General features: G+C 44.8%; 2 protein-coding genes across 2 annotated transcripts in view; one reads left to right on the top strand and one right to left on the bottom strand.

Annotated features, from left to right (window-relative positions):
- LOC147108246 (fibrillin-2-like) overlaps positions 1 to 15767 on the bottom strand; it is a 34047-nt gene extending 18280 nt beyond the window's left edge. The window contains exons 1-10 of the mRNA XM_086006002.1: positions 15755 to 15767; positions 15529 to 15597; positions 15321 to 15446; positions 12976 to 13101; positions 10238 to 10387; positions 9065 to 9136; positions 3019 to 3144; positions 2767 to 2892; positions 538 to 663; positions 317 to 433 (exon numbers count right to left, since the gene is read on the bottom strand). Of these exons, the coding sequence (XP_085862128.1) occupies positions 317 to 433; positions 538 to 663; positions 2767 to 2892; positions 3019 to 3144; positions 9065 to 9136; positions 10238 to 10387; positions 12976 to 13101; positions 15321 to 15446; positions 15529 to 15597; positions 15755 to 15767 (1051 nt within the window). The remainder of the gene's footprint in view (positions 1 to 316; positions 434 to 537; positions 664 to 2766; positions 2893 to 3018; positions 3145 to 9064; positions 9137 to 10237; positions 10388 to 12975; positions 13102 to 15320; positions 15447 to 15528; positions 15598 to 15754) is intronic.
- Positions 1 to 18332, top strand: part of LOC147108244 (solute carrier family 12 member 2-like) — a 315116-nt gene that overhangs the window by 244659 nt on the left and 52125 nt on the right. The window lies entirely within an intron of this gene.

Here is an 18332-nt window from a genome sequence, read left to right as displayed (position 1 = left end):
ATTTTAAAATATACAGCCATGGGTGACATATGGAATGGCTTTGTTGGTAATTCTGCACCCAGTGTGGTACTAAACTGTAGAGGGCAGGAAGATGCAGAGTTTCATTTGTGGTGTGTGCTGATCTGAGCCGTGTCAAGAGATGGTGCATGGAATTTTGCTTTAGTGTCGCTGGGTTAGAGAGGGGAAAGTCCCCAGCTAACTTCAATACGTAGTTAATTACATAATTAAAGTAATATGAAACAAAATGAGGAATCACAGTGTGAGGCTGGAAGATGTTTAGTGTTACTGGGGATTATCCAGATGCTGTTTCCCTTACCCATGCAGTCATTGTTGTGAGTGAGGTCAAATCCAGGGAAGCAGAGGCAGTTGTAAGATCCAACTGTGTTCTTGCAGGTTCCATTTCCACAGGGTTGTCGATCGCACTCATCGATATCTACAACACAATACAACACACGCAGGTCACTCACCATCTCACACTCACTCACTGAGCTGTTTGGCATCTATGGGTGAGTGGTGGGACATTGGGAGATTTCTTACCCATGCACATTGTCTGGTCGGCTGTTGCCTTGAATCCATTGTGGCAAAGACACCGATAACTTCCTTCTGTATCGATACACTCTCCATGACTACAGACATTCGGGATCTCCTGGCACTCATTACGATCTGTCAGAAAAAGACATTGGAAGTGAGGCTTTTACACCGTATCCGTAGAATAGTGAGCTCTGTTCACACCACCCACAGAACAGGGAGGTCTGTACACATCACTGTAGGGACATGAGGTTTGTACACACCACCCATAGGTCAGGGAGGTCTGTACACACCACCCATAGGGACATGAGGTTTGTACACACCACCCATAGGGACATGAGGTTTGTACACCCCACCCATAGGGACATGAGGTCTGTACACATCACCCATAGGGCAGGGAGGCATGTACACACCACCCATAGGACAGGGAGGCATGTACACACCACCCATAGGACAGGGAGGCTGTACACACCACCCAAAGGGCAGGGAGGTCTGTACACACCACCCATAGGACAGGGAGGGCTGTTCACACCACCTGTAGGGCAGGGAGATCTGTATGGTGAAGCATTATCTTGATATGATATCACTTGAATGTTTGATGTAGGAATTAATATAAAGATGCAAGTGTCTGGTCCGTGTGTTCTCAGAGATTTGTTGCGAGTTACTGACACATCACAACGCAGTGTACAACCATAAACTCTCCGCACACAAAACTGCCGTGGTAAATTCCACGAGGTAAGATTTTAATTGGAGATTCTGGTTCCATTTCACCCCCCCACTGGTGCTCCCTGAATTTCATCAAAGCACACACGCGTGATAATGTGACAGATTAACAGGAACATCAGCCCTTTTATCTCGCTCTAATGTTATCTCACAGTTACCAACATCCTCAATCGATAACACCAATGTTCTGATGTCAGACGTTACCCTGGAGATTTAGTGCAAAGTGAATCTCAGATGAAACAAATGTCGAGTCTAATTCTATTCGTTTCCAGCTGCTGATCGACCTAGACTTCCAGAAGTCTACAAAGTTACATATGAAAGGTTACTAGTTAAGTCCAAATCCCCATTTTGGGGATGAATAAGAAACAAGCTGAAGGGTAGAAAATAACAGGTTGTTTGTTAAAGGAGTTATGTCAGGGTGAGGGAGGGGTGGCCTGAGTGCGGAGACCCAGGGCTCAGTGTCGGAACCATTTCTGTTTCTCATTTACATCATTGACTTAGTTCAGAAACTCAACGCTAAGTTATCTCATTTACAGATGGTATCAAATTAAAAAGGGCAGCTTAGAATTACAGAACGAGTTGGACAAAATATGTATGTGGATAGAACAGATTAAATTTAATACAGATATTAAACAGGCTAAAAGGGTTAAATGATGAGGACAGATTGCATAGACTATGCTTATAAAAGATTAAGGGGTGATTTAATTGAGGTGTTTAAGATGATTAAAGGAGTTGATAGGGTAGCTGGAGAGAAACTATTTCATAAGAACATAAGAAATAGGAGCAGGAGTCGGCCATTTGGCCCCTTGAGCCTGCTCCGCCGTTCAGTAAGATCATGGCTGATCTTCTACCTCATCTCCACTTTCCTGCACTATCCCCAAATCCCTTAATATTCAAAAATCACGTCTGGTGGGGGAGTCCAGCCAAGGGGGCATAACCTTAAAATTAGAGCTAGGCTGTTCAGGGGTGATGTCAGGAAGCACTTCTTCAGACAAAGGGTAGTCAAAATCTGGAACTCTCCCCTCAAAAGGCTGTTGAGGTTTCAAAACTGAGATTGATACATTTTTGTTAGGCAAGGGTTACGGAACCAAAATGGGTAGAAGGAGTTAAGAGGCAGATCAGTCATGATCTAATTGAATAGCAGAACAGGCTCAAGGGGCTGAATGGCCTACTTCTCGATAGACTGAACTCCTCGATAGAGTGGTGGAGGCAAAAACCCTGTAATAATTTCTAAAAGAGTTAGGTGCAGCACTGGGGGAGCTGTAGCCTCTCTCTGGATAAATGAATTAAAATGGGCTGAATGGCTGTCCGTATCCATAATTATCTTGTGACTTGTGAATAGATGCTCGCTCAGTCCTCCCTGCAGTGTCCGCGATGATATACTTCATTTCAACACCCAGTGACATGTCCCGCTCAGCACTTTTAACAACAGCCGCAGACTGGCGGGAGCTGCAACATTCTTCAAACGGATTGAAGCCGGCAATCAATGGGACAACGCGCCCTGGCACTACTCACCCACACAGGCTCCGCTCAGTGAGAGTTTAAAGCCCGGGGAACACTCGCAGCGGTAACTGCCCGGGATGTTGATACAGTCCGCATTCCGCTGGCACAGGTTATCCCCGTTGGTGCACTCATCGATATCTACCCGGAAACAACAGGCAAAGAGAGGGTTTGGTTACTCTTCATCAAAATGTCAGATCATGAGATGTAAATATGACAAACTGAACTGTTTAATTGTAAAGGTGCAGCAGTGAGGTGACTGGTTACCTTCACAGATCAGGAACACGTTGTTGTAGCTGAATCCCATAGGACACTCACAGCGGAAATTACCGATCTGGTTAATACAGACGCCATTTGCACAAATGCCCGGGATCTCCCGACACTCGTCAATATCTGCACATGAAACAGACACCTGGATTAGAGTTGAAAATCATCCCCGACATTGTTCAGGTACAAACCTGCAGTAACAGGACTTCAGGCCCAGAAACCTGACAGGCCGCAGTAACAGGGGTCCAGGCCCAGAAACCAGACAGGCCGCATAGCTCAGTCCAATCCAATCTGCAACCTTTGTGACCGCTGTTTAGATTCACGAAAGATTGATTGAAATTAGAACAGTTTTCTTAATGAAAAAGAACAATTTTCCAGTAACAACTACGTTCCAATTTAACCTTTAAACCCTGGCCTTTGATCAAAGGGAATAACTGAAGAAGTTTGTAAAGGTCTCCCAATCGCTTACCAAGGAGATAGTGAGAAAAAGTTTATTTTTGCACTGATCTGTCTTTTTGTATTAATATTTCATGCCCAATATTCAGAAACGCTTGGTTAACTATACTTGGATTGATTGGGTAGAGCACATAAGGGGTAATTTCTAGCTCCATTCCATGTGTATTGCTTCAATACATGAATTAAACTCGACTCTGAAAACTGAGGGACCCACGGCCAGGCTGCAGATAACAAGTTTTGTACAGGAGATGGGTTTTATAAATATCTAACTGACACTGTCCCATTACCATGGGCATCAGCACAAGTCCCAACCACTCTTCCCTCTAAGGGGCGCGCGTGCATGCACTGATCCAGAGCTCGCGCACAATTGAATTGAAATGCCGTGCAGAGAGCTGGACAGTAGCTGGAGTCTCATTCTCTCTCTTTCTTCCAGTCTCTCTCTCCCTCCCAGTCTCACTCCTTGCCCCCTCCGATTCCCTATCTCCCCTTTCCATCCTCGATCTTCCCTCCACCGGCCACCAACAGATCCCCTGACCTCCCAATACACAATGGCCCCAGGAAGCCAGATAGACTTGTTTGTGAGTCTTGCAACCTCAAAACTGATCGCATTTGCAGCTCTTGAAGTGTGTGTTCCGATAGTTGATTAGTTGCTGTGTAACGCCGGGAGGGGTTTGGGTTTCTCCCTTGAACTTTGACCTTTCAGCTGGACAGTGGGAGAATCCCTCGCGGTCTGATTCTTTGCCGTTCAGTGCCGGCTCGCGGTATACCGGAGCCGCGCATGCGCAGTATCCAGTTGGACCTGCTTTCGTTAGCTCCATGCGGAGATCAGGGAATCCATTGGTGGGGGTGTTGGGTGGGGGAAGATCGAGGATCAAAAGAGGAGACGGAATTGGAGGGCGGAGGGAGAGAGAGAGACTTGGAGGAGAGAGGGAGAGAGAGACTGGGGAGAGGGAGACAGAGACTGGGGAGAGAGCGAGGGACTGGAGGAGAGAGGGACAGAGAGACTGGGGGAGAGGGACAGAGAGACTGGGGGAGAGGGACAGAGAGACTGGGGGAGAGGGACAGAGAGACAGAGACAGAGAGAGAGAATGGGGGAGAGAGAATCCAAGGTTAAATTCCTCCTCTATGCAGACGACCTGGTTCTGCTGTCACCAACTAAGGAGGGTCTACAGCAGAACCTGGATCTGCTGGAGTCGTACTGCCAGACTTGGGCCCTGACAATAAATCCCCCAAAAACCAAAGTCCTTGTGTTCCAGCAAAGATCCAGACATCAGGGACCCAAAATAAATTTCACAATAGGAACAACCAAAATTGAACAAACCACTAACTACACATACTTGGGCTTAAAAATCAGTTCTACGGGAAATTTCAAACTGGCTGTGAATGAACTGAAAGAGAAAGCAAGAAGGGCTTTCTATGCCATTAAAAAATCAATCCAAATAGAAATCCCAATTAGCATTTGGCTCAAAATTTTCAAATCAGTAATTGAACCAATTGCACTCTATGGCAGTGAGGTGTGGGGACCGCTAACACAACAAGTATTTGCAAAATGGGACAAACACCCAATTGAGATCCTACATGCAGAATTCTGTGAAAGTATCCTCCGGACTAAAAGGAAAACCGTAAACAATGCATGCAGGGCAGAACTAGGCCAATATCCATTAATAATCACTATCCAAGAAAGAGCCACCAAATTTTGGAAACACCTAGAAATGAGCAACCCCCAATGCTATCATTACGAAGCCCTGAAATGCCAAGAGAGGACCATAAAGAAGAATACCCTCATTCAACTAGTCCTGGGACTCAGTGAAGTCACTACTAACAATAACCAGCCCCAGGACAGTGACAGCGTAACACAAAGAATTCGACCCAACACAATCATCGCTAAGCAAAAGGAAAAATATCTGTCATATTGGGCAGAAACAACAAAAAACCAAAGCAAACTCAATTGCTACTTGGCCCTAAACAGACAATACAACATGGCTGATTACCTGACCATGGTAAAGGATAGCAAACTGAGAAAAACTTTGACAATGTACAGACTTAGTGAACATAACCTGGCGATCGAAAAAGGTAGACACAGACAGACCCGGCTACCAAGAGAGGACAGGATATGCTCTCACTGCAGTCAGGGAGTGGTGGAGACAGAGATGCACTTCCTCACAGCTTGTAGAAAATATCAGGGCATAAGGGAGAATTTCTACCCAAAATTCACAAAAATATGCCCGGAATTCAGAAATTTGAATGACGACCAAAAACTCCCATACCTACTAGGGGAAGAGAGAAATTGTGTAACACTAGCGGCACACTATGTTACAGCTTGCCATAAACAGAGGGACAACCACTAAATATAAGAAAAGAGTATATATAAATTATATGAAAGTATATTTATACACTCAGGGATATATCTGTTTATACACTGTATGGATAGATCTGTATTTTTGTGAACAAACATGAATGTTTTCCGATGCTTTGGCAACATAAGATGTAACTTGTCATGCCAATAAAGCGATTTGAATTGAATTGAATTGAAATTGAGAGAGATGGGAAGAGAGAGAGAGAATGAGGGAGAGAGAGACTGGGGAGAGCGACGGGGGAAAGCGAGGGACAGAGAGGGGAAGAGGGAGAGGAGGACGGAGGGAGAGGAGGTGGACGGGGAGAGAGGGGGAGACAGAGAGGGAGACAGAGGGATAGAGAGAGGGAGACAGAGGGAGAGAGAGAGAGGGGGACAGAGAGAGAGGGGGAGAGAGAGGGAGACAGGAAGAGGGAGAGGGGGAGGGAGAGAGAGAGAGGGGGAGGGAGGGAGAGAGAGAGGGAGAGAGAGAGGGGGAGGGAGGGAGAGAGAGGGAGACAGGAAGAGGGAGAGGGGGAGGGAGAGAGAGAGAGGGGGAGGGAGGGAGAGAGAGAGGGAGGGAGAGAGAGTGAGACAGAGGAAGAGAGAGAGAGGGACAGAGAGAGGGGTGAGGGTCCAGCGTGTGTAGTCCGTTCCTGGGGACTGAGCGGTGGCCACACTTTGGAACAACACAGGTGGAGTTGCAGCACATGTACAATGACCGCTGCAAGGAGGCTAAAGTAAACAAGTTTTAGGCCCCCGTTGAAACAAAAATGAGAATTTTTAAAAAAACATTCAGAAAACTGTTTAAAGCCAGAAAAAAATACGGGAAAGTGACGTTGAATGTCCTGCGGTAAGTTCCAGTTAAATTTTGCCAGGTGTTGTCCCTTTTTGAAGGAGTCTATCAGGTTTATTTAAATCATGTTATGAGAGAGGGGAAAAAGTTTGTGCCCCTGTTTGTACCTCAGAGTCTGAGAGACGGAGGGAACGGCAGCAGAAAAAGAGGAAACAACTTCTCCAAAACTGATCCCAACTCATCGCCAAGGCTGGGGATAGATAACCTCACTGCCGCCTTAGGAAGTTTAACCACTTTATTCACTTTCTTATATGAGCTCCATTTGGAATTAGAGTTTATTTTATTACTTTTTGTTGTATGTTTAACGACAGCATTGAAGAGGGAAAGAAAAACCTGGAGCAACTTCTGTTAAAGCTGCAGTGAGACTTGAAAGAATTTAAAGATTTTTAATGAACTTTTCACAAAAAAATGAGTGTTAAAAACACTTTTTCCCCCCTAAGTTTCAAATATGATTTTGGAAGAAACAGAAACAAAAATCAATTTTCCCCTCATCTAAACAAGTTTCACGAAGTCCAAACACTTTTAAAGAGGTTCTGAACTGCTTAAAACATTTTAAAATTGAAATTTCTCAATATTTGATTTTGAACGATCGACTGAAGTGAGTAGCTTTACACAAACATGCAACCATGCTGTTGAGGAGGGGGAGGGCAAGGAGGATTTGTAGGAGTTACTTTTTATTGACTTTTTAAAAAATATCATTAAGACGTTTAGGAAGAGAACCAAAAAAGGGGAAAAACACAAACCATTTTATTTTGTCTGTCGTTCTATAGTCCTAACAAGTCCCAAGAATAATGTAAATATAGATTTCCTCTTAAACATTTTGTGGAGTGTTAATAGGAACACGAGTTATGTAATGATGTATAAAAATTGCAGGAAGCTACTTTAGAAGGAACTACTATTTGTTTACTGAGAAAGACACAGAAAATACTTTGATTAAATTGATAGTGTACAATTTGATTTGGTATAAACGTTTGAAATAGGAGATTAAAAATTGAGAGTACAACGAAGTTTGTTTCCCACTATTTAATTGGGAAGTACCTAAAATAATTCAACACTTTTCGTGATAAGAGCAGGGATTAATATTATGGAGAATGTTTGAGAGAAAAACATTAGAAGCGAAATTTGTAAATTAACATCTTTTCTGCACTTGTGAATAAGTGCTGCATTTCTGACATGTTACACGGTGTGGGGTGGGGTGGGGTGGGGCGGGGAGGGGTGCTGGTTCAAGAAGACAGCGTTTATTAATGGAAGTGATTGAAGTTGGAAATACAGGATACCCGTATTTGTTCAATTCTTTTTAATAATGTGAACTAAAGAACTACAGCACTTTATATTTGTTAGTTGTCTGGTTGCATTGTGATTAATATTCTAATGACTTATGTGGACGTACAGCACGTCAGCGCCATAGGAAAGCTGCTGCTTGTGCAGGCATTGCTATAGTGACATGAGGGATGGGCTAATATGTTGAAAACTTTTAAATTAATACAAATTGCACGGTTGGGTGTGCCTCTTTCAGCTCACCTTGGGCTTTTGGATTGTTTTATCAATGCATAACCATGTAATTGAGTGGCGTTTCTAAAGTGTTAATGCATTATTATGCAGTTCTTTTATATGCCAGTCATTTCTGACAAGTAATTTTTTATTAGAGTTTTTACATGACGAACTAAAAGCTTTTAATTAATTCTACCGTAAACAAACTTGCAGAATGGGCATGTAAATGACAAATGAATTTCAATATAGGTAAGTGTGAGGTGTTGCATTTTGGTAGGAGTAATAAGGATGCAACCTACTCCTTGGAAAATCAGAGTCTAAATGGGGTAGAGGTGCAAAGCGATCTAGGGGTATAGATTCACAAATCATTAAAAGTAGCAACGCAGGTTAAAAAAGCCATAAAAGTGCGAAAAAGTACTGAGGCTTATTTCTAAAGGAATAGAATTCAAAAGCAGAGACGTTATGTTAAACTTGTATAGAACCTTGTCAGATTGTCTCATGATTTGAGACGGTTGGGTGGCAATACGGCATTACTTTCAAGTGATTGCTGTCGTTGTCAAAGTTGTTGTTGTTTTAAAATTTGCTCACGGATGAAAAGGTCGCGCTCAAAGGAGTTTGTACAAAGGAGTCAGTACAAAATAAAACTGGAGGGAGCATTGGTCCCAACACTCCCTTCGATGCCAGAACATGTAACAGAGAATGCAACGGACTGATTGGTGCTTTAACTAGCTCAGTCTGCACTGCACTTGTCAACAGACAAGATTCCCTGTAAATCTTCCGGCTACAGTTACTTTTAGTGTCAGGAATATGGTGCTTGGTTAGAATTAGTTTCCGCTTGCATTTTCCGTGACTCCCTGTTACAGTCAGTGTGTGTGTGTGTGCAGGAAACCTGAAGAAAGCTGGACACTCACCAACCGGTTTGCCAGTATGGATGTCAATGATGAAGCCGGGAGCCTGATTCCCACACAGGAGCTGGTAGTGAGCTGGAACAGAAGGTTCGCTCGGTCAGATTTTTACCTGATAGACATCATCACTTACAGTCAGTGTACATTTGTGGCTTCATCTCGTACAGTCATCACTTTGGCTCATAAAGGCATCGCTTATAGTCAGTTCACAATCATCATTTCACCTTAGGTACCGTCATCACACCTCACCTACAGTCATCATTTTATCTCATGTAGCATCTTCACCATCATCTATCTTAATACTGACCCTCTCCATCCACACCACTGACAATCCACACCACTGACCATCTCCATCCACTGCACTGACCATCTCCATCCACAGCACTGACCACCCACAGCACTGACCATCTCCATCCACAGTGCTGACCATCTCCATCCACAGCACTGACCATCCACAGCGCTGACCATCTCCATCCACACCACTGACCATCTCCATCCACAGCACTGACCATCCACAGCGCTGACCATCCACACCACTGACCATCTCCATCCACAGCACGGACCATCCACAGCACTGACCATCCACAGCACTGACCATCCACACCACTGACCATCCACAGCACTGACCATCCACAGCACTGACCATCTCCATCCACAGCACTGACCATCCACAGCACTGACCATCTCCATCCACAGCACTGACCATCCACAGCACTGACCATCCACAGCACTGACCATCCACAGCACTGACCATCCACAGCACTGACCATCTCCACAGCACTGACCATCCACAGCACTGACCATCTCCATCCACAGCACTGACCATCCACAGCACTGACCATCTCCATCCACAGCACTGACCATCCACAGCACTGACCATCTCCATCCACAGCACTGACCATCCACAGCACTGACCATCTCCACAGCACTGACCATCTCCACAGCACTGACCATCTCCACACCACTGACCATCTCCACACCACTGACCATCCACACCACTGACCATCCACAGCACTGACCATCCACAGCACTGACCCTCGCCATCCACTGCATTATGAAGGTAAGGTTAACTCGGAAACTTCTTAGTCTAGAATCCCACTGCAGCTTTTTGTTAAAATATAAATTACAATCCCTCCACCCCGCTCCCCCTCCATGACCCTTCACCTGTCCCTGACTCACATGTGGCCGGGGTCGGGCAGGGTTCACACGGCTTGTTCCATCCTTTGCCCACGTTGTACGAGCAGCAGCACATCTTCTTGGTCATGTTGAAGGCGAGCTCGTTCTCACATGTGTCGTTGAAGTTCCGGTAACAGACGCTCTTCCTCATATCTGTCATAATTCAGAACATAAGTATGTTTAAACCCATCTGCTGAATGTAAAACTCAGCTCTCAGCCTGCACCTTATATACAAATCACACAGTTTACACTGAAGTATGATATCTGTGCAAATTTGGAGAAAGAAATAGGTAGCAGTGATTTTCACATAAAAGATATTTTTAAATATGGGGCAGATTCCATCTCTAAACCTCTCCATCTCGCCCTCCTCCTTTAAGATGCTCCTTAAAATCTACCTCTTTGACCAAGCTTTTGGTCACCTGTCCAAATATCTCTTTATGTGGCTCGGTGTCAAATTTTGTTTGATAACGTTCCTGTGAAGTGCCTTGGGACGTTTTACTACGTTATAAATACAAATTGTTGTTGTCTTAGTGGCCCTCCTCCCCACCCAGCCACTTCCTGAGGTCAGGCTCTCTTAAACATTCTTGGTAGGCTATTGCCGGGATTCCCGTCTCCGTTAGGGAACTGCTGCGGCAGGCCTTGGGTTACCGTGTAACGAGGCCGACAGCCTCCAGGCCAGCTGACGCAGATCCCAGGGCTTTGACCATAAGTTTGTATGGCACGGGGTCGGTACAATCAATTGGGGGAGGGGGCCTTTATATTTTAATCCCTCTCCCTCTGATCCCACACCATAGTAACACTGTGTGCCAGGAACTCCCGGCTTTGCTCGCACACACCGCTGCTTTGATATAAATGACGGAAAATACGTCTTCTGACTTCTTACTGTCAGTTGCATTCATTTAAAATGCGCTGCCTTGGGATGCAAGGGAACTCATTGTCACTTCCAGTGGGAAATCCATAATAGGCAGTCGGTGGTTCTCTGCCTGGCTTTGCTCTCCTGCTGGCCAAGGTCCATGTAAAATTGGGCAGAAAGAGAGAGGAATTTCTGTCCTACAATATTTTATGGTGAAAAATTACTACACGGTACTGGGGTGCATGCTATATATACATGGATGCTGTATAGAAGTGGGGCTGTATATAAGTGACAGCTATATACCAGTGCCCGCTATATAGGAGTGGTTGTTATATAGAAGTGCATGCTATAAGTGAAAGTTATATACGCGTGTACACTATTTAGGGCTGTCCAACATATAGGATTGCCTTATAAATACAGGTAGATTATCCCTTATCCGAAAACCTTGGGACCAGCTGTGTTTTGGAATTCGGAATTTTTTGGATTTCAGAACGGTATTACGGGGCAGCATCCCGTAAGCAAACACATTAATATTTCTGCAGCGAACCTTATGAATATTCACACTGAGTGGGATAAATAAAGACTATAAATAGTATTACAGTTTATTTGTACAGTAATAATTTGGTAAATTAAATAGTGGGAGAAATGTAGACCATAAATACTCTAGTACAGTTTATTTGTAAAACTTCAAACATATACAGGTACAAACTAAGCTAAATACCTGTACATATACATGCAGTAAAGGTACATTACATCTGGCTTGAGGATCTTGGAGAAGAGGGTACATCAGTGTTGCTTCCTTTTCTGCTTCTCACTGTTACCCATAGGGGTATCTGCAGCTCTTTTTAACATTTTCACAAATCACAAAAAAACAACAAATATCAAAGAGAGCAGCAGGCGCACGTGTGACAGCGCTGAGACACAACTGACGCCTCACACCTGCGTGGGTCAAGCATCGGCCACGTCGGGTCATGTTTTGCGCCACTCGGGTCATGCCGTGCGCACGAGTTACGCTCCACGAAAAAACGTTTGGTTTTCAGAGGTTTTCGGAAGTGCAGATAAGGGATAGTCTACCTGTAGTAATAGTACCATATTGGAGTGAGTGCTATATGTAAGTGATTGCTATCGTGCAGTGCTATAATGGAGTGCTTGCTTTATTTAAGTGAATGCTGTGGATGAGTGAGCACTATATGGGAGTGTATGCTATAATTTTACACTATATAGGAGTGAGCGCTATATAGAAGTGAATGCTATATGTGCGCCTGCTATATGTAAATAAGCACTGTATAGGACTGAGTGCTACATATAAGTGAAAGCTAGATGGGAGTGCCAGATATATAGGAATGAGCACCATACAGGAGCATCCGCTATACACATAAATCATTACATACGTAGGCAAAGTGTGCATCACACACAAGGTGACCTTCTGTAAAGGTGTGTGTTACCTGTGGAAAATTACAGGCTGTCCTTTTTATATTGATATTCATTAAGTGTAAATAGCAGGCTGATTTCTTTGGGTTAAAGAGATGTGGTCAGCTTGTGTTTATGATCAACAGCTGCTTCCGTAGCTCTGAATGTGTTACACTGTAGAGGTTTCTGAGGACATTGTCCATTGAAGAAGTCTGGTGAATTATGGAGCTACTGCCCTACCATTACACTATGCAATATTAGCATTTGAAGGAGTGTTTTGTACGGTGTATATTCTGGGTAATGTTCTTGACTCCACAGTTGTTTCGAATTATATTCTGAATATGCCATTAATGTCCCCGTGCATGAAGCTGACCCACACTCCCTTGTAGCTTTGATCCTTGTGAGTTATCATGAGTTTTTCATTAAGCTCATCACATCCTCTGCGCACTGGGCACAGTGCTGAATGCCAGCCTCTTACCCATACAGTTGTTTCCTCCGTTGACCTGCATGTACTCTGGAGGGCAGACACAGGTATAGTTGCCCAGAGTGTTGTAGCATGTTCCAGGCCCACAGATTCCAATGTGAGTGGTGCACTCATCGATATCTGAATAAAGACATCCCATTAAAATTAATTAATTCCCATTAACAAAGGACAACACAGAGAGGACAGGTGAAGGAAATGAAGTGAATGTGATATATATAGATTTTCAAAAAACCATTTGATAAGATACAATATAAGACACAATTGGCAAACGTAAGTAGAATGTGGCCAAGTGGATAGAGAGATGTTTGGAGGGCAGAAAGTAATGGGTTTAGGGTAAAAGGATGTTTCTTAGAATAGATGTGGTGTTCCACAGGCTGCTCTTGTTTACTTTATATAGAAGTGATTTGGACTTAGGAATTGAGGGACCACTGTTGCAATGTGCTGATGACAACAAATTGTGGGTGGCGGTGTATTGCAAATATGAAGATGATTGCGAAAGACTGCAGGAAGACAGGTAGACCAGCGGGATGGGCACATGGGTGGCAGTTACAGCTCAATGAAGAAAAATATGAAGTAATACATTTTGGAAATACTTGTAGGGAAAGGAAAAACATCTAAAATGTTAAGATTTTTAATGGAGTGGTGGAACAGAGGGTCCTCGGTTTGCAGATACACAGGGTCATAAGAGGTGCAGCATAAGTAGGTAAGGACATAAAAGGCAACTGGAATCTTTAGAATACAAAAGCAGGGTATGTTGAATGTACATTATCTTATTAGGATATGTCAGCCGTGGCTTAGTTGGTATCATTCTCGCTCTGAGTCAGAAGGTTGTGGGTTCAAGTCCCCCTCCAGAGACTTGAACACAGAAATCTAGGCTGACACTCCAGTGCAGTACTGAGGGAGCGCTGCACTGTCTGAGGTGCCATCTTTCAGATGAGATGTTAAACCGAGGCCCCATCTGCTCTCTCAGGTGGATGTAAAAGATCCCATGGCACTATTTTGAAGAAGAACAGGGGGAGTTATCCCCAGTGTCCTGGCCAATATTTATCCCTCAATCAACATCACTAAAACAGATTATCTGGTATTTCCTACATTACAACAGTGACAACACTTCAAAAAGTACTTCAGTGGCTGTAAAGTGCTTTGGGACATCCTGAGGTCATGAAAGGCGCTATATAAATGCAAGTCTTTCTTTCTATAAAAGCAATAAAAAAGAGGCAGCATTGATTCATCAGAATGTTTATGAAGACAGACTTGAGAAGTTAGAGCTTTTTTCACTGGAGCTGAGAAGGTTAAGGGGTGATCTGAGACGTTTCTTCAAAGTTTATGGAGAGTTGTGATAAGGTAAATAGTGATACAGTAAATTGTTTTCACTGGTCATCAAGACAGTAATGAGAGGGCCAATATTTAAGATAATCATAAAAGGAATTCAAGAGATTTAAAAAAAAATCTTTATACAGCGGGTGGTTTTAATGTGGAATTCTTTGCCACAATCTGTTGTTGAGTCAGAGTCCATAAATTTGTTTCAGAGAATCGGAAAGTGGCTTGAAAATGAAGAATATAAAGGGAATGTTGAGCAAGCAGCAGAGTGGGATTAGACTGGGCAGCTCATGTAGAGAAATATGCTGGCCCAGACATGATGGGCTGAATGGCCTGTTTCTGTGTTGGAATTTCTGTTCTTCGATGAATAAAAATCTAGTTTTTCAAAGTTTGCTCTCAACTAGGCTGGGAATCAGGAGAAAGAGATTTTAGAAAAATGAGTTTAAGAAAGGACAGGATAGATTATATGAAAACAAATAAAATTAAAGTTAGGACAATAAAAATTAGACAGACAATGGGGAGAGAGAGGGATACAAGGGACAGCCGGTCAAGAGAGATAGGTGGAGGGGGGGGGAGAGAGAAATGGAGAGACAGAGAGAGTAAGAGAGAGTGAGATAGATTGGAAAGTAGGGAAAGCAGGGCGAGTGGGATTAGAGAGAGAGATGGGGAAACAGGAAGATAGGGATTGGGAGGAGAGTAGGAAATAGGAACAGAATTTCAGTGTTCACATTTTTTAGCTTTAGTTAAATGGAATATTTAGTACCATATAAAAACAAACCAAACCAGTCAGTCCAGGGAGATAGAAGGATGATAGCAAAATACTGCAGATGTTGGAAATCCAGGGAAATCCAGGGAGATAGAAGGTTCCCTGGGCCCGCTAGCAGTCGAGGATTAATGTTATGGATAGAAACAAATCAGAAGTGATAGACGTGCAGATTTCTACAATAACTGCAGCCTCCTTCCTGATTCAAGATGTGTGAAGCTGATGCCAGGGTTTGGGGTCAGCAGTCCATTCTCACCTTCACAGATGCGGGTGTCCTCGTTCAGGTAGTATCCAGCGGGGCACTCACACTGGAAGCTGCCAAATGTGTTAACGCAGTTTCCACCCTGACACAGGCCTGGTAACTCCTGACACTCATCGATATCTGCAGAAGACAATCAGCAGTCACACTGCAGTCCACAGCATACCCTTTTTATAATGGGATTTTAGTTAAATAGCTGACTTACCCTCCAGGATGACAGTGATGGGGTTTGGTCTGAAACCTTCTCCTCCTGGACACAGAGTCTTGTATTCAGCTGAAATAGAATTTGTGTTGTAAAAGTCAGTGTTTAATGTAAGCATATCAGTTAACAGAAAGCTTATCACCTGAAAGATGATCCTTTCCATTTCTATCTCTCTCTCACCTCTAACTTTCAATTTGTCTCTCTCACCAGCCTTCCATCTCTCTCTTACCTCCAGCCTCCATGTTTTCTCTCTCTTGTCAACCTTTCTTATTTCTCCCTATTGTATCGATACAATGATCCTTGCTCAACTATGATTACCTTCATTCCTAGAAACCTAATTGGTATTTCAGTAACTGCAAAATTAAATGGTACAGGACACCTATATTACAAACGTTACCTTTATCTCAAACTGCTTCCTGTTGTCCTGGAGCCAGCCCCACTGTATTCAGTAAGGGAGCCTGAGATTCAAGATGATGAGTCGCTGCTAAGAAGGTGCCGACTCATGCGTGGCACTGGCTACTGGTTGGTGAAGTACTGCAGGGTGCCAGGTGCCCATTGAACCAAAGCCCAGGGATGCCGAGGCCAATTATGGTCCACCTTACTGTGACCGCTAATTCAGGAGGCCAATTATGGTACACCTTACTGTGACCACTAACTCAGGAGGCAATTATGGTACACCCTACTGTGACCGCTAACTCAGGAGGCAATTATGGTACACCCTACTGTGACCGCTAACTCAGGAGGCAATTATGGTACACCCTACTGTGACCGCTAACTCAGGAGGCAATTATGGTACACCCTACTGTGACCGCTAACTCAGGAGGCAGCGAGGATCGAAGGATCCGGACAGGTGTCAGCTTGGTGCTGCTGGACTTGATGCTGTTAAATTTCAACATCCTGCAATACGTGTGGTTCATTGGAACACGCAGAAATATCTAACTTCTACGGCACGTGACAGGGATGTAATCCCATTAAAATCCACAGTGTTTCTCTCTGAACCACCCTGCAGAAGGAGACTTCATGAAATGTTAGATTTCCCGTTCCTTACTTTCCATTTAAGCCTCCTCCTGTCTCCACCATTGCTCCCGATCTGGAAGCACAATAAAGACTCGGGCCAAAGTACCCGAAATGCATTGGCTGCACTCACTTGAGTTGACAGGAGGGCAGAATTCACAGGGGTTTCCCCAAGCCCTTCCCAGGGAGCAACAGCACGAGGCTCGAGTGACGCCAACGCCAATCTCCGCACTGCATGAAATGCCGCCATCTCCTCTCGGCAAGGTCTCTAGGAAGCAGTTACCAACACGAGTGTCTGTAATAAAGCAAAACACGAGCGGTGAGTTTAGATGGTGGCCACGTCTGTGCATGGAGGGTACCAGATAATCACCAAGAGGAAAAGCTCAGAATGTAGAGACTTGCAGAGGTGGCAGAAAGAAAATAGGATCACCCAATATATTTTTCATTAACACATTGTGGGCCATACAATGGGTACAGTGTTTCACGCTGGTGTAATTTGCATGTGGCTGTTCTGGGGGATGGGTGGGGCAACCCTTTAGATGTTAGATCGTGTTCTGCGTGCACACGTGTATTGATGTACATGTGTGTGTGAATGCGTGTGTGGGAATGCGTGTGGTTTTGGGTGTGTGCGTGTGCATTTGGGTGTGTGTGTGTGTGGATTTGGGTGTGTGTGCGTGTGGATTTGGGTGTGTGTGCGTGTGGATTTGGGTGTGTGAGCGTGTGGATTTGGGTGTGTGTGCGTGTGGATTTGGGTGTGTGTGCGTGTGGATTTGGGGGTGTGCGTGTGGATTTGGGTGTGTGTGCGTGTGGATTTGGGGGTGTGCGTGTGGATTTGGGTGTGTGTGCGTGTGGATTTGGGTGTGTGCGTGTGGATTTGGGTGTGTGCGTGTGGATTTGGGTGTGTGTGCGTGTGGATTTGGGTGTGTGTGCGTGTGGATTTGGGTGTGTGTGCGTGTGGATTTGGGTGTGTGCGTGTGGATTTGGGTGTGTGCGCGTGTGGATTTGGGTGTGTGTGCGTGTGGATTTGGGTGTGTGTGCGTGTGGATTTGGGTGTGTGGATTGGGTGTGTGTGCGTGTGGATTTGGGTGTGTGTGCGTGTGGATTTGGGTGTGTGTGCGTGTGGATTTGGGGGTGTGCGTGTGGATTTGGGTGTGTGTGCGTGTGGATTTGGGTGTGTGTGCGTGTAGATTTGGGTGTGTGTGCGTGTGGATTTGGGTGTGTGTGCGTGTGGATTTGGGTGTGTGTGCGTGTGGATTTGGGTGTGTGTGTGCGTGTGGATTTGGGTGTGTGTGCGTGTGGATTTGGGTGTGTGTGCGTGTGGATTTGGGGGTGTGCGTGTGGATTTGGGTGTGTGTGCGTGTGGATTTGGGTGTGTGCGTGTGGATTTGGGTGTGTGTGCGTGTGGATTTGGGGGTGTGCGTGTGGATTTGGGTGTGTGCGTGTGGATTTGGGTGTGTGTGTGCGTTTGGATTTGGGTGTGTGTGCGTGTGGATTTGGGTGTGTGCGTGTGGATTTGGGTGTGTGCGTGTGGATTTGGGTGTGTGTGCGTGTGGATTTGGGGGTGTGCGTGTGGATTTGGGTGTGTGCGTGTGGATTTGGGTGTGTGTGCGTGTGGATTTGGGGGTGTGCGTGTGGATTTGGGTGTGTGTGCGTGGATTTGGGTGTGTGTGCGTGTGGATTTGGGGGTGTGCGTGTGGATTTGGGTGTGTGTGCGTGTGGATTTGGGTGTGTGTGCGTGTGGATTTGGGTGTGTGTGCGTGTGGATTTGGGGGTGTGCGTGTGGATTTGGGTGT

The sequence above is a fragment of the Somniosus microcephalus genome, chromosome 13 (assembly GCF_052327205.1).
Source record: "Somniosus microcephalus isolate GS21.2 chromosome 13, FLI_Smic_1.0, whole genome shotgun sequence".
Lineage (NCBI taxonomy): Eukaryota > Metazoa > Chordata > Chondrichthyes > Squaliformes > Somniosidae > Somniosus > Somniosus microcephalus.
Note: the sequence above shows the minus strand (reverse complement) of the source record. Positions and strands in the feature narration are given on the sequence as shown.